The sequence below is a fragment of the Apus apus genome, chromosome 3 (assembly GCF_020740795.1).
Source record: "Apus apus isolate bApuApu2 chromosome 3, bApuApu2.pri.cur, whole genome shotgun sequence".
Classification (NCBI taxonomy): Eukaryota; Metazoa; Chordata; class Aves; order Apodiformes; family Apodidae; genus Apus; species Apus apus.
The window spans coordinates 104,411,465-104,427,158 of NC_067284.1; the positions used below are offsets into that span (position 1 = coordinate 104,411,465).

A 15,694-nucleotide genomic window follows, 5' to 3' on the forward strand; every position below is an offset into this window, starting at 1 on the left:
CAATGCTTGACCACTTTTGCAGTCTAGAAATGGTTCCTAATACCCAACCTAATCACCTGCCCACCCGTCCATCAAACCACAGACTTCCCAACCCACCACTGGTTTGCCACCTTCCCACTCACCTCAAGCTGCAAACCAAGTCCTTGAACTTGGGCCTTTCACTGGGGTCATAGTCCCAGCAGCGTGTCATGAGGGTGTAGAGGATGGGTGGGCAGAGGTCAGGCTTGGGCAGGCGGTCGCCCCTCTCCAGGACCCCGATCACATCCTTGTTCTCCAGCCAGAAGAAGGGCTGCTTCCCATAGCTCAGGATCTCCCACATGCACACGGCTGAGGGACCAAGAGGAGCAACCTCAACTGATGCTAAAGCCTGGGGGACCAGCCCTTCAGTCCAGTTTTTGGGGGACCTGGTGGCACAGCCATGCTTTGCTGCATGACGTCAGGTCACTTGGCTGCTCAGCCTTTCTGCTCCCGGGGTGACAAACATAGAGGAAAAACTGCAGGGTCTCCTGAGGAGCTGCAAGGAGCCCAGCTCCTGGGTGCTGCTGTCCATAAGGCTGGTAGGGACCAATAGATGGACAGATGAGCCACAGAGGCCATGAGAATGGGATGACAGGCAAGAAGATGGGTATTTGCAGGACAGAGAGTTTAGCTCAGCTTCCTGACCACCTTGAATCCACTGGAGGAGGAAGGAGCACCTCATGATGATTGAACTGCAAGAAGCTCTGCCCCAGGAGCCTTTTTCCCAAGGGCAAGGCTGGGACAATGCCCCACTCAGAAGCAGGATTTGTCCCTGTACATTAAGATGATGCCACGGGAGGTGAACAAAGCCCAGGACTCTGCTCTGGTCGCATCCCACCACTCACCAAACATCCAGACATCACTAGCTGTTGTGAAGCGGCGGAAGTTGATGGACTCGGGTGACATCCACTTGATGGGGAGACGGGTGACAGAAGCTGGAGGGAAAGACAGAGGTGGCAGGGGACATGGAGCAGCCTCAGCATGGGCAGGGCAGTGAGGTCTTACCATGGTCCCTGCCCTCACCAGGTGGGAACAAGCCCCAGTGCCATCATGCAACCCTTACCTTTATAGTACTCTTCGTCCTCGATGTACCTGGAGAGCCCAAAGTCACCCAGCTTCACACACTCTGGGGAGGCCACCAGGATGTTCCTTACAGCAATATCCCTGCAAGGAGAGAGACCCTTGGCTGGAGAGGATAGAGAAGGGATGGAGAAGGAATGGAGAAAGAGAGCTCACACCCAGACAACCAGGAGGAGGGTTGGAGAAGGGACGGATAAGGGATGGAGAAGGGATGGAGAACAGGTGGAGAAGGAGAGTTCACACCCAGACAACCAGGAGAAGGGATGGAGAAGGGCTGGAAATAGAGAGCTCACACAACCAGCTCATCCAGCAAGAAGGGTCTGCAGCAAAGGATGCTGCCAGCCTCTGCCTCTGCCCACTCCTACCCCTTACCTGCCCATTCCCCCATCATCCCTGCCATTCCCTGTTTTTCCAGGGATCCTGCCTGGCTCTTTTTCCCTCCTGCCCTACCTGTGCACGCAGTTGATGGCCTCCAGGTAGGCCAGGGCTTTGCTGATCTGCAGCGCGTAGAGGATGAGCATGGGCACGGCCAGGCAGTGCTTGTTCTGCTCCAGGTATTGTCCCAGCTGCAATGGGACAAGCGAGGGGGTTCAGGGACCCAGCACGGGGATGGGATGGCATGGAATGGGCTCTGGTGGGGGGATCCTGCTCACCTCTCCATAGGGATAAAGCTCCATGATGATCCAGGTGGGCTCCTCCTCTGCAATGCCAATGAGCTTGACGATATGGGGGTGGTCCAGCTTCTTCATCAGCACTGGGGGGACACTGCATCAGATGCCCTGCAAGGGGCAGCCCCCTCCAGAAGTCCCCACCCCTCTCCTGAGGTGTAGGGGCAAGTCTCTGCCATGAAGCCTGAGAAATTGCCAGGGATAGCCTAGAATGGCCCCAAAGGGGCTGGGGCTCCTGGTTTACAGCTCCCCAGTGATTGACATCCAAGTGGTGCTCATCTGCACTCCTGCAAGGATCAGCAGCTTGTCTCCTCCCCCCAGCCCCATAGCCACCCCTCCCATAAACCAAGTATCTGGTTCTCCAAAGAACCACCCTGTCACAGGAGCCAGGGAAGGGCCACCTGCCTCCTCCTGCTCCACCCTCCATTGCAAAATCCCCAAGCAGGGAACAGAAGATGCCAGGCAGGTTCCTACCATCCTGTCTCTAACACCCTACCACTGCAATACTGGAAACACCTCCAGCCCTCCCCATCTGTCCTCTGCCCCCCAGTGCAAGTCCAGGGTGGGGGCTGAGAGGGCTCAATCCCCCAAAAATGCAGCAGGACCCCAGCCTACCCGCTTCACTGAGGAACTTCTCCTTGTTCTCCAGGCTGCAGTCCTTCTTGCAGGTCTTTACAGCCACGTTGACCCTCTCCCCTTTCTGCAAGAACGAGGAAGAGGAGGAGAAGGAGAGAGAAAGAGAAAGAAAGAGAAGGAGAAGTAGAAAGGGAAGAGGAAGTAGGAGAAGGGGAAGGAGTAGTAGTAGGAGAAGGAGAAAAGGAGAAGGAGAAGAAAGGGGGGCTGCTTTACCCCACTACCCCCTGGGCCATGGAGGAGGCAGGCAGGGCAGGCAGAGGGCAAAACACTCACTGGGGTGGTGTAGATCCCCTCGTAGACCTCTCCGAAGAAGCCTTCTCCCAGGATCCTACCCAACGAAATGTCTTCCCGGGAGATCCCGTAGTGCTGGGCTTCATGGACAGGGGAGCAGGGCAGAGGTGGCAGTGCCAGTGGGCAGGAAGCTGCCTGTACCCCTGCCCGCTCCAGGAACAGAGCCCCCATGGCAAGGGGGAGATGTTGGTGATCCCTGGGTACCAACCCTCTCCATCATCCCCTCAAGCCCTCCCTGAAAGTATTCAAGGCCAGGTTGGATAGGACTTGAAGCAACTTGGTCTACTGGGAGGTGTCCCTGCCCATAGCAGAGGGTTAGAACTAGATGGTCTTTAAGGTCCCTTCCCACCCAAACCAGTCTGAGATTTATTATATGATTTGGCGAGGCCACACAGACCCTGCCCCATGGCTCACAGAGTGATCCCAGGTGCTTTTTTGGGGGAAAGGTAGGAAGTGCAGGTAAAACAGGCTGAGAGCATTGGGGTTGTTCAGCCTGGAGAAGAGAAGGCTCCAGGGAGACCTCAGGGCACCTTCCAGGACCTGAAGAGGCTACAGGAAAGCTGGGGAGGAATTTTGACAAGGGCAGGGAGTGACGGGATGAGGGGGAATGGTTTCAAGCTGCAAGAGGGGAGATTGAGATGAGATCTGAGGAAGAAATTATTTGCTATGAGACCCTGGCCCAGGTTGTCCAAAGCAGCTGTGTCTGCCCCATCCCTGGCAGTGCTGAAGGCCAGGTTGGTTGGGGCTTGGAGCAACCTGGTCTAGTGGGAGGTGTCCCTGCCCATGGCAAGGGATTGGAACTAGATGGTCTTTAAGGTGCCTTCCAACCCAAAACAGTCCAGGGCTCTAAAACCGTGTTCTCATCTTGGGAAGGATGGGATGGGAAACTTGGGTGGGCAGGAGGAGGTGGGAGGGCTTGGCTGGGGTGCTAGGAGATGGGCAAGACAGGACCCAGGGTAGGTGGCACCTACCTCCAGACCTCGGTCTTGAGGACTCATCAGGGATTTCAGCATAAATATCAGAATCTAGGGCAAGAAGAAGGAGCAGGCAGGGATTCAGGTAGCTCAGTGGGCAGGGGGGGTTCTTGCAGCTTCCCCTGGGGTCCAGCCATCTCCCAGTCCAGAGCAGCTCCCACAGGAATCGCAGCCATGTGGAGTGTAGGGGACACCAACCTAGCCCTCCCCTGGGATGCTCAGCTGCATCTCACCCCCTCAGGCAAAGGGCTGGGAATGTCCAGCTCCCCCAAGCTCCTCAAATCCCCTGGTGTCCCCCAGCCCTGCCTGCATCCCCCGAAGCTTCAGGGAAAGGAGGAGAGCTAAAAACTCACCCACGCTCATGCTGTCTGACAGCGTGGACTGCCGCTCCTCCAGGTGTCTGTGGGTGGGAGGAGGCTGGGGTCAGGGATCAGGATTCGGGATGGGGGGAGAGGACCGCCCTTCCAGGGCCTTGCGCTACTCACGGGGCTGGGATTTGGGGCAGGCTGATCCTCTTCTCCCTCTCTGTGGAGAAAACAGATGGTCATTTTGTGGCCAACCCCATCAGAGCCTGCTGGAACCCCCTCCGTGCCTCCACCACACGTGCAGTGAGTTGGGTGGGTCTCAGCTGGGGTCACTCCAAAGTCGTGAGTGATGCTGTGGTCATGGAAAGAGCTTGGGGGGCAGGAGGGGCATGGCTGAGGTCTTTTACCCCCCTCCAAGGGCACTCACCTCTCCTGGGGAAGACGATGAGTGAGGTTTCCAAGTGTCCTTGCAGCCGGCAGTAGCCATCGATGAGGTCGGCCATGTTCTCTGCCTCGGCCAGAGAAGCTGTTTTGATCGCCAGGGACTGGAGGGCACAGCGGGGACAGGGGGGGAGGTGAGGCCAGAGCTGGGGATGGGGATGCTGGGGTGGGGGTCCCCACTTCTCTCCACCTTGCAGTACCATGGTGACCACTTCTCTGCACCACAGCAGACCCCAGTCTCTCCAGCATCATCCCCCTTCCCCCCTGGCTACAGCTGGAGGCAAGAGCTCTCCCAGTGAAAACGGAGTCACCCACCCAATCATGTCTAATCCACAGGGATGCTATGCAAGCCCACAGTACCTGGAGGGACCAACCCCCCACACCCCTCCCTCAGCACCCCCAGCATCCTTCCTCCCCCACCCCCAATGCCTTCTTCTCACCTGGGGGGTGCCACTGAGCCCCAGCTGCAGCACAGCCTGACCATCCTCCACCCTGGAGCACTTGATGGACTTGATGTGCTTGAATTCAGCCAAGCAGGTGGGCTGGGGGGAGAGGCAGAGCCCCCACAGTGACTTTAATCCCAAATTTAAGAGCAGAGGCCCCCCCCTCCCCAGCCAGCACCCAACCCCTCCCTGTACCTTTGCCTCTTTGCTTGTCATCTGCCGGATGCCCTTGGGTCCGATGACCAGGTCCACTGTGATGTTCCACCCTTGCTGGGGGGGAAGCAGAAGGAAATAAAGCTGGAGGGTGGAGGAATGTACCCCCAAAGCCACATCCCTCATCCTGCTGTGATGTGTGAGACACCCTGGGGAAAACCACCTTTCCCAGAGGGACTTGGAGAGAAGAGATGGTGGATACTGGAAGGGAAGGAGCCCAGCAGGGGGATTTCCTCCTCTTGGTCCCAAAAGGGTGCCCAGAGCTCCTGGTTCTCACCCCAAAAGGCTTCACCAAATTTCATGCACCAGCTTGCACCCACCCAGGCTCTGCGTGTGAAAGGTCCCTAGAGTTTCCACTGTGCCCCCAGTCCCTCCCAGCATCCTCCAAAAAGGCCCCCAGGGCCTCCCCCTGCTGAGGGGAGTGGAGGGATGATCATCTCTCTCCTGGGGAGGTGATGCCAGGAGGGCTGCAGGATCAGAAATCCCCTCCCTGGGGGCATTTTTTGGGTTTGTGCCTCCCTTGGGGGGACAACAAGTGACACAGAGGGGCTGGAGTGTGTCCAGAGAAGGGCAACGGAGCTGGGGAAGGGTCTGGAGCACAAGTCTGATGAGGAGCAGCTGAGGGAACTGGGGGTGTTCAGCCTGGAGAAAAGGAGGCTGAGGGGAAACCTTCTTGCTCTGCAACTGCCTGAAAGGAGGTTGGAGCCGGGGGGGGGGGTTGGTCTCTTCTCCCAAAGAACAAGTGATGGGACAAGAGGAAACAGCCTCAAGTTGTGCCAGGGGAGGTTTAGATTGGATATTGGGAACAATTTCTTCCTGGAAAGGGTTGTCAGGCCCTGGCCCAGGCTGCCCAGGGCAGTGGTGGAGTCCCCATCCCTGGAGGGGTTTGGAAGCCGTGTAGATGTGGTGGCCTTGGCAGTGCTGGGTTAATGGTTGGACTCAAGGATGTTAAAGGTCTTTTCCTACCAAAACAATTCTGTGATTTCCAAGACCCTGCAGGATCTCCCCTGAACTCGGGGTGATCAAGCCCCACTCTGAGCCTGTGGACTGTGGCAGGGAGCCAACTACAGCAGGGTGGCTTTGTCCACATTGCCACATGTCACATCCCAAACAGTACCAGGGGATGCTTCAGGTAGCAGCTCACTGCCCCACCACGCAGAGCTAATTAATGGCTTAGGATCATCTCACCTCATCAAATCCCAGTCTGGTTTGGGTTGGAAGGGACCTTAAAGACCATCTAGTTCCTACCCCCTGCCGTGGGCAGGGACACCTCCTGCTACACCAGCTGGCTCCAAGCCCTAGCCAAGCTGACCTCATCCCACCCCACGGGATGGACTCACGATGAGCTCGCAGCGGTAGCTCTCCTGGTCGATGTTGGCAAAGGTGGCGAGGGTGTGGAGGAACTTGAGGATGCACTCCTCCTCCCGCAGCAGCGCGTACTGCTGGAACGTCTGCTGGATCATCTTCCGGAACTGCTTGGGCTGCGGGCACAGCTGCTGCTAGCCAGGCTGGCCACCAGCAGGGACAGGGGGCAAGGGGGGCGAGGGGGCAAGCTGCATGTGGACACACACGTGGACACGGACACAGACATCAACATGGACACATGTACAGGCACAGACAGGGAGATGCATGTGGACACACACACAGACACAGGCAAGGACATGGACACATGCATGGACACAGACTGACACTCACCTGCAGATATGAACATGCACCCATGTCCAGGCAGGTGCACATGCCAGCACACGTGCTCACTTGCATGTACACACATGTGTGCGTGCATACGTACATACACACGTGTGTACATGTATGCCTGCATGCACACATCTGCACAGATATGCACACATGCAAATCCACCTTCACAGGTGTGCAGACATGCCTGCACATGCCAACCCACCCGTGCACATATGAACACACGTGGCTCTGGATATGAACACACACACGTGGGCAGATACCCCCTCATGAGTGTGTGCAAAGCTTCATGACTGTGGGGAAACGTGCATGTAAAGGTGTGTGTCAACCCACAGGTGTAGGCTGATGCCCCATATCTGCGTGTACACACACACAGCTACAGCATCACAAGGGGGAGCACAACCCAACACGTGCACAAGTGCAGGCAGATGTGCACACACATGTAAATCTGTGTGCATGAGCACCCCCAGTCATGTCCATGCACGCTTCCACACCTTGCACCTGTTCACCCACACACACGTGCCTTACCTTCAGGTTCTCCTGCATCTGGCTGGGGAAGAAGAGGTCCAGGCCCACTTCCTTCCTGGAGACCAGAAACCCCCCTGCACATTAATGGCTCCCCAAAGACACAGGGAAATGTTCCCCTCTCCCCTCTTCCTTGCACCCCCATCAGCAGGGTTGGTGATTGTGGGAGGATGAGGAGGTGCTAGAGGATAAGGATGTGCAAGAGGATGAGGAGGTGCAGGAGGATGAGGAGGTTTTGGGAGGATGAGGTAATGCAGGAGGATGAGGAGGTGTGGGATGATGAGATTTGGGATGATGAGAAAGGCCATCTGCAGACCCCAGCCCCTCAGTGCCTCCTGGACAAGGTGGGGATCGGGGAACTGGGGGTCCAGGGGTCCATCCGGGCAGGCTGGCCCGTCCCTACTCACTCCAGGAACTCGAAGTTGGATTTCTTCTCCAGTGCATTTTGAGGCATGTCCTTATAGAACCTCCTGTGGAGGGGAGGGACATCAGACAGCTCCTGCATCCCTCCCCCACCTCCCCCTGCCTCCGCAAAGACTGAGCTGGAACCCCCCCTTCTCACCACCTGACCACCCCCCAGGTCCAGCCCTGGCCCCACATCCCCCCGGGCAGGTGCCCACACGTACCGGAGCTCCAGGCAGCCGAGCTGCAGGGCCATGCCCTCGCTCACCTTGCTGGCGTAGGACTGCATGTACTCACTGCGGAGCTGTGGGGACACGGGGGGCAGGTCAGGGGGCAGGGGGGACAGGGGACGGGCAGGAGATACTGCAGGGGATGCTCACACTGTCCACGCTCTCCCACATCCCATGCTGGGATGCAGGAGCAGGGTAAAGGAGTTGGGCCTCGCTGTCCCCAGTGGGGACACGCTGGCCTGGCCGTGGGACAGGACCACAGGATGTTGGGACTAGCTGGCCCTGACGGGGATGCACTGGCTTGGTCATAGAATAGGACCAGAGAACATTGGGACTGGCTGTCCCCAGTGGGGACATGCTGGCCTGGCAGCTCAGCAGGACCACAGGGGCTGCCCATGGGCTGCAGCTTGGGAGAGTTCAGCAGCTCAGGGTGAAGGTAAAGGTTCTACAAGGTCCTGGGGCTCTTGGGAATCATGTTTACTGGGCTGGGGAGGAGGAAACATCCTCCAGGGGTTGAGGGGTGGGTCAGGGTGGATGGAGATCAGACCTGGCTTGGAGACCCCCAGGGCCACCCCTGACCTGCTGGTAGAAGTACAGCAAGGTGGTCCTGTCCTCCTTGAAGCGCTCTATGAAGTCCTCCGGCAGGTAGCGGATTTGGAGATCGTACCTGGCAACAAGGAGAGACCCTCGATGAGGACCACGCTGGAGCTTTCCATCTAATGGAACTCAGCAGTCCCCAGTGTCCCTGCCCTGGGCATGGGTCCTACCTCCACTCAGCTTCCAGGTGTAGGCACTCGTACTTCTCCTGCACTTCGCCCACCGTGAGGTCCGGGTGCAGCCAGTGGATCTCATCCGACTTCACGTGCTTCAGGCGGAGCCCGTAGCACTCGGCCAACTTGATGTCGGGTCCGATGCGGCCGCTGACCAGGATGGACTTGATCACCTCCTGGGGTGGAAAGAAGAAGGGCTGAGACCCAACTGTCCCCAGCTGGGCTTCAGATGAGCTTTAGATAACAGGAGAACAAGGAGGAATTGCAGCCCAACTGCAACAGAGATGTCCCTGGAGCAAAAACACAGCCCTGGACACAGCCACCAGCTCCACATGAAGCCTCCAAAGATGCCTCCAACGTGCTCTTCAACAACCCACAGCCTGCACGTCTCATCCAACCTCCCAGAGGTATTTTGGTCAAAAATGCAACTAAATGTTGACAGTTATTAACATGACCAGTGGCCTAGTTGTCCCTGAGGAGTGACCACCTTTGGCTCTCTCTGCTCCTGTGTCCTGCTGGCTGCACTCCCACCCCTGGATTGGGCAAAGCCAGCCTGTTGCCATCTCATGGTTTCATTTGCACTTCCCCTCCCCAGGCATATCTTTCCCACCCTGGTGAGTCCTCCTGCTCTGCACACTTTTCCAAAACACTTCTGCCACACCACAATCTCCTCCTGGAGATGGGAGGAGTAGGACAGCCCTGTCCCCCCTCTATGTCCCACCAGCTGAGGAACAACCCCCAGCTCAGCTGTACTTCAGTCACCTCCCCATGATTTCATTGCAATGCCTTGCCCCAGGAGAAGGCATCACCTATTGTACCCAGGGTGGGCATCTCTCCTGGAGGACACCAACCCAGCAACATCCAAGCAGGTACCCGGTGCCTGAATATCTTCCCCTTGATGGGAAGCTGAAGCTGCAGGTAGGAAGGGTGAGTAGCACACTTCCAGTCCAAAGCCGCTGTGTCTGTGATGGGAAGACACCAATATCACCTTTGCTCTCCTCCCAGCCCCATGTCTCCACAAGCAAAGTTGGGTGCAGGAGTCCTGGTGGGCTGGGAGAAAGGACCTGGGTCCTGGCAGGAGACCAACAGGTGCTGCTGGCCACAGAGTGTCTAGAGGTGGCAGAGTCACCCAAACAGGCAGTGACACCATGACATGGCCATGGGGAAATGCCAAGGGTCAAGGCTGTGAAGGTCACCATCCTCCTCACCACCAAGGACCTGTGTCTACACAGGTCAGTGGAGATGGAGGAAAGGTGGGGATCCAGCTCCTGCCAGTTCCAAGCCCCACAAGGCATCATCATGTCCTAAATCCACTTGTTGTCTGGCCTCCTCCGATTGCTCCCTGCACCACTATGCCTGGGGATGTCTTCTCCAGGGCAAGATGAGCAACGGCCTAGAAACTCTGCCCTGGTGCCCACAAGGGAGACCAGCAGCAGGAACCAACAGCAGGGCCAACAAGCTGTGGGAAACTGTTCTTTTCTCCCCCACACAAGTCTAAACAAAATGCCTTTTAAGCCAGCGAAGGCCTTCTGCTGATTATTCCCAGTTAATGGACTAACACAGACTTGCTCCTCAAGGACAACTGAAGCCAAAACAACAGATGTGGTCCGGGACAGAAAGGATGGGCGACAAGTCACACATTGCCCCTGACAGTCACCACCCTAACTTGGGGCTCATGGATGCTACTGGCTCTGGACAGTGACGCTGGCTGGACAGGTGGGACACGGGGGTATAAAAGGAGGCGAGTTCTGCAGGTGGCCCCTGAGGCCTGTTCGGATGCTTCCTGCGTGGGACACCCCCCTGTTGCAGAGCCTGGTTCTGGGACTGCCTGCCTGCCCTGGGTCGAGCCTGGGCCTTAGGGTGAGCGTGCCGGGGTCCTGAGCCCTGGGGTCGGGGCCGGAGCCCCCCCCCCGCATGTTGCTGCCGGTTGCAGGGGCCACCAACCCCTGCTGCTGCTGGACAGGAGCCGTCGGGTACAAGCTGCCCGAGGGTAACATCAACCCCCCACACACACTCCTGTCCTCATACTTGCACACACAGTGCGACCTCTTGGGGAGGACTGACCTCGGGCTTCCTCCCTCCTCCCTTTGGTCCTCAACCCTCTGTCAGAGAGAACGCCTTAAAAGCCCAGGACCTTTTTCATTACTTCCCTAAAGGGCACTTTCTTACTGTATATTTATGTGTGTGTGTATATATATATATATATATATATCCCTGGTAGCCATTTACATTTTCCCTAATCCTCATCCCTCAGTTTGTGTTAACCCTTAATAAACCAATTAATTCGTGTAGTAAACCTTGGTCTTAGAAGCAATTTGTGAGCGTGGTGGGGGTGCATTCAAACTCTAAAACACGGTCCCACAGCGGCAGTTCCTCTGTGAAAGGCAAGTGCCGTGTGTGACCCTCGGTCTTATTCAACAACCCCTTCAAACTGGGGGGCAAGGCATGAAAGCACCTGACAGCCAGTAGCCCCCAATATCGGCTTGTGACACAAGCCCTTGTCCTCCTCAACCTCCCAGACCACCAGACACAGCCTAATTTCCTCTCTATCCTCCACGTTTTGGTGGTTCTTTGGTGTCATGGGGTCTACCATGCCATGGGAAAGGCATGGAAGGAAGCTGGCTCTGATGCCAGGTGGACACATCAGCCCCATCCACCCCCCTGCCCACCTACCCGGATCTCTGTCGTCACAGGGCACTTCACCAGCTTGAAGTTCTTGCCCATGTTGAAGCTGTTGCTGTAGAAGCAGACCTTGAGGATGCGCATCTCCTCCTTGTCCATCTCCAGCGTCCCCATGCCCAAGGTGGTCTCCAGTGTCCCAGCCAAGCTGCGGGAGGAGCTGCTCCGTGAGCGACTCAAGGCCTCGGGGATGGTCGTCATCCTCACCACGCCCGGGGCGCTAGGAGCTGAGCATCCCTTCCCTGTGGGGGAGACACAGCCATGGCATGGTGGGGACACTGGGAAGTGGTGTCACCTTGTGGGGTGGGCGTGGGGTCAGGAGGTGGATGGGGAAGGGAAGGAGGGAAGGGATGGAGAGATGGAGATGGGTGGATAGATGGATGGATGGATGGATGGATGGATGGATGGATGGATGGATGGATGGATGGATGCTCCACTGAGCAGAGCTTGGTGTCCTTGTCACCTCCACAGCAACATCTCTGACTCCTTGTCACCTCCAGAGCAACACCTCAGAGCTACAGCTGTGGTTCAACTACGTGACTTCTCAACCAAGCTGACTTTAGCAGCTGGCTTTGCAAAAACACAGTTAAGAGCAGAACAGGATGAGCCAGGTGGATTCCTTCTTCCTGGCAAAGACCACACATATTAGTATCCATTTACTCTTTTATTTTCAGAGGGGATAAAACCCAGAAGCCAGCTCCAAGAAATATCATTTCAGGTGGAAGGGAAGTGGTTTGAATTTGAGGTTATGTGAGTCTTGGATGATCCAAATGGATCCCACATGTTTCCTCTTTGGGTGGCTTTTGGCTTGGGAGGCAGACAGGGCTGCACCCGGGCTGAGGCTGGGCAAACTCAGCTCACGTAACCCCCTAAAAGCAAAGATGTTATTCTCAGCCCAGCCACCAGCTCCCCGGGAAAGCTTCGCATGGAGCTTGAGGGTCTCCAAGCACTGATGGGGAAGACACCAAGAAAGCCATGCTGCAGGATCCCTTCCAGAGCTTTTCTCTCCCCGTTTTCCCATTATCTTTTTTTTTTCTTCCTTGGTGGGATCTGCACCATCATTACTTGCACCATGACTTGTGAGGCTGTAATTACAGCCCCAGCACGAGCCTGTGCGCTGCCAGGACACCGTGTGCTGCCTCCGCCAGCTCCGGCTTTTTAAAGCAACTCGCCTGAGTCATCGGCCTAAAAATACGCCCGGCGGAGCCCGGAGCTGTACCAAGGGGTTTGTTTGCAGCGGTGCAGAGCGTGGACGGGCTGGACTGTTGTTCTACAGGTGGCTCTGAGGGAACAAGGCAGGACGCTGTGCATCCCTGTGGAGCATTGCTAAGGTAGTGGTGGGATGCAGCCCTGAGGAGAAGGACATGGGAGTGTCGGTTCCAGGAAAAAACTGTGTCCTGGGCTGCATCCCCGGCAGCGGGACCTGCAGGGCAAGGGAGGGGATTGTCCCCCTCTGCTCTGCTCTGGTGAGACCCCCCCCTGCAGTGCTGGGTCCAGTGCTGGGGTCCCCAGCACAAGAAGAACATGGAGCTGTTGGAACAAGTCCAGAGGAGGCCATGGAGATGATCAGAGGGTTGGAGCAGCTCTGCTCTGGAGACAGGCTGAGAGCATTGGGGTTGTTCAGCCTGAAGAAGAAAAACTTCTGGGAATACCTTAGAGCACTTTCCAGGACCTGAAGGGGCTACAGGAAAGCTGGGGAGGGACTTTATACAAGGGCAGGGACTGATGGGATGAGGGGGAATGGTTTCAAGCTGCAAGAGGGGAGACTGAGATGAGATCTGAGGAAGAAATTCTTGGCTGTGAGGGTGGTGAGACACTGGCCCACGTTGCCCAGAGCAGCTGTGGCTGTCCCATCCCTGGCAGTGTTGAAGGCCAGGTTGGATGAGGATTGGAGCAATCTAGTCCAATGGAAGGTGCCCCTGCCCATGTCAGGGAGTTGGGACTAGATGCTCTTTAAGGTCCCTTCCAATCCAAACCAGTCTGGGATTCTGTGACCTGAGCAAGGCAGCAGCACTGAGCTGGTAACTGTCACCTCCAGGCACAGGCTGGCAGAGAGCCCAGGCACACCAGCAGCCACACACGTGAGGTCACACATTTTCACACTGGGTTTTGTACTTGTTATTTTTCCTCTCCTTCTCAGCAGTGTCTGCACAGGGAGCACCGTGCAGCAGCCCACATCCTCTGCACAACACCCCTGGGGCTGGCTCTCTGCCTTTCAGCCTCGTCCCCTTCTCATGGGCTGGCTGAAGCAGGGACAACCACAGCATCACCCTTGCTGTGTTCTGTCCTGTCCCTGCAGGTGATACCAGGGATAGCTCACACCAGCCCACAGACCACATCCACGCTGTGCTAAATGACTTGTTTCTCCTTTGACCAGGCTCGAAGAGCAAAAGTGTGAAGCAAAATCAGAAAGTGTCTGTCATAAGTGGGAGATGCTCCACTCCAGCCTTTGCTACAGCTCCCGCTGCTCTGCAGAAGAGGCTGGTACCCAAAGAGCTTCTCCTCCCAGAAATCATGGAATCCCACACTGGTTTGGGTGGAAAGGGACCTCAAAGATCATCTAGTCCCAACCCCCTGCCATGGGCAGGGACACCTCCCACTAGAACAGGTTGCTCCAAGCCCCATCCAACATGGCCTTCAGCACCTCCAGGGATGGGGCAGCCACAACTTCCAGGTAAAATAAAGATCTCTCTCTGAAAAATGAACTCTGAGTCCTCAGGGTTTCAGAGGGAGCCTCCCAGGGGGGTGGAGACAATGCCCTAATTTAGCAGCTGGGGGAGGGGTAGCTCAGCTCTTGGTTGAGCAGGACAATGGCTAAGGTCAAGCACTGGGAACGTTTCACTTTGGCTCTACTTATTTTTCCCTGCTTTCTCCTCATGTTGTGTTTTCTTCCTCCAGTCCCATTCCCACAACACGACCCCACATGCCCTCAGTGAGCCCATGGGGCCAGGACCCAAGCTGAATATTCCCTCCGTCCCCTTGCTTCGATGAGGGAAGCTGCTGGAGAGCAGGATGCAGAGAGCATCCTGCAGAGAATATCCTAGGGAATATCCTGCAGACAGCATCCCACAGAGAATATCCCAGAGATCCCACAGAGACCATCCAGCTGCCCCTGAGCAGCTCCTCTGACTGTCACGGCTGGCAGCCAGCAGGAACAAGGCCACATCCCGCATTTCCATGTCCCCTCGAAGCCAGTGTAGACTCAAGGGATGCCAGCAAGGCACCGCATGGTTTCCCAGCCCCTGCACATCCTGGAGCAAAGATGTTGATCCCAAATAAAGCCGGGGAGCTCAGTGAGGCAGCGCCTGCACCCTGGCTGTGCAGCGCCCGGGGATGACAACAGATCCTTGGGGACATCTGGCTAGGGAGCATGTGTCCTGTATGAAGCTGGCCCTACATGTCTGGGTTTCAGGGCTGGAGAAGAGGTCCTGGCCACAGCCCAAGCCCTCTGTACCTCCACCCCCTGCCCACTTGCCTCCCCCTCTGGTGTGGGGACATGTCTCATGGGACCCCAGCTTCGTCCCCAGTGGGGACAGATGTGTAGGAGGTGTGATGCAGCCCTAGCCAGGGACACGGGGAAGGAAGAACCCATGAAACGAAACTGAGAGCTTGCCCTGCTGCCATCACCACCACCATCTCCTTGGTGCAGCCTGCGTACCCTCCCCAGCAGCCTCTGTTGCCTATGAGTGACACCCTGAAAGGTCCCAGGGCAGCTCAGAGCCACCTCCTGGCCCACACCCTGGCCCAGCCCCAGGCCAGGAAGTTTTTTTCCAGTTGCTCCCGAGCTCTTGGGAAAGTTTGGTGCCCCCCTCCCCACCCGCCGGGTGCTGCTTTGTCCAGCCCTACCCCAAGCCCCCAGTGACAGCCCTGGGCTGGGGGCCAGGGCCACAATGACACGCTGAACCACCCCCCCACCTTCCCCGAGCCTCTTCCCCAGCCCAGTGTGATGAGTTGGCGCATGCTCAGCCCTCCGCCCACCTCCTGCAGGTGGAGGGTCTCAGTCCCACCCTCGCAGCCCCGAGGCGGGCACCCAGGGGGAAGCAGGAGGTAAGTGGCACTTACGGCAAGGTGGCTGTCCTCTCTGTCCCCAAGCGCTGCCGGAGCCGGCGCTTCCTGCTGCGGCTGACAGGAGCGCGCAGAGGCGGCTGCGCTGCGCCCACGCTCACACACGTGCTGCCGGAGCCCGGCACGCAGATGGGGAAACTGAGGCACGGCTCGCCCAGCCTCCCCCCGAGGGGGCCACTTCTGGTGGTCTCAGTGCCAGCGGCAGACGCAGGCAGCAGGCAGAGCAGGCAGCTGGCATCCCCCCTCCTCTGCAAACCCCAAT

The 15,694-nt window shown here is 57.3% G+C and overlaps 1 protein-coding gene across 3 annotated transcripts in view; it reads right to left on the reverse strand.

The window, feature by feature from the left end:
• Nucleotides 1-15,694, reverse strand: part of PTK2B (protein tyrosine kinase 2 beta) — a 31,598-nt gene that overhangs the window by 6,920 nt on the left and 8,984 nt on the right. For 2 of the 3 annotated variants that reach the window (XM_051614518.1, XM_051614519.1), the window contains exons 2-21: nt 11,362-11,609; nt 8,686-8,864; nt 8,498-8,585; nt 7,913-7,992; nt 7,694-7,756; nt 7,290-7,344; nt 6,410-6,550; nt 5,052-5,126; nt 4,854-4,955; nt 4,400-4,517; nt 4,153-4,192; nt 4,021-4,067; nt 3,665-3,718; nt 2,676-2,773; nt 2,382-2,466; nt 1,752-1,852; nt 1,549-1,664; nt 1,082-1,182; nt 864-953; nt 123-327 (exon numbers count right to left, since the gene is read on the reverse strand). In XM_051614518.1, the coding sequence (XP_051470478.1) occupies nt 123-327; nt 864-953; nt 1,082-1,182; nt 1,549-1,664; nt 1,752-1,852; nt 2,382-2,466; nt 2,676-2,773; nt 3,665-3,718; nt 4,021-4,067; nt 4,153-4,192; nt 4,400-4,517; nt 4,854-4,955; nt 5,052-5,126; nt 6,410-6,550; nt 7,290-7,344; nt 7,694-7,756; nt 7,913-7,992; nt 8,498-8,585; nt 8,686-8,864; nt 11,362-11,568 (2,045 nt within the window). In that variant the 5' untranslated portion in view covers nt 11,569-11,609. Of the gene's footprint in view, nt 1-122; nt 328-863; nt 954-1,081; nt 1,183-1,548; nt 1,665-1,751; nt 1,853-2,381; nt 2,467-2,675; nt 2,774-3,664; nt 3,719-4,020; nt 4,068-4,152; nt 4,193-4,399; nt 4,518-4,853; nt 4,956-5,051; nt 5,127-6,409; nt 6,551-7,289; nt 7,345-7,693; nt 7,757-7,912; nt 7,993-8,497; nt 8,586-8,685; nt 8,865-11,361; nt 11,610-15,429; nt 15,498-15,694 lie in introns of those variants that run through there. The other variant, XM_051614520.1, reaches the window with a different exon arrangement.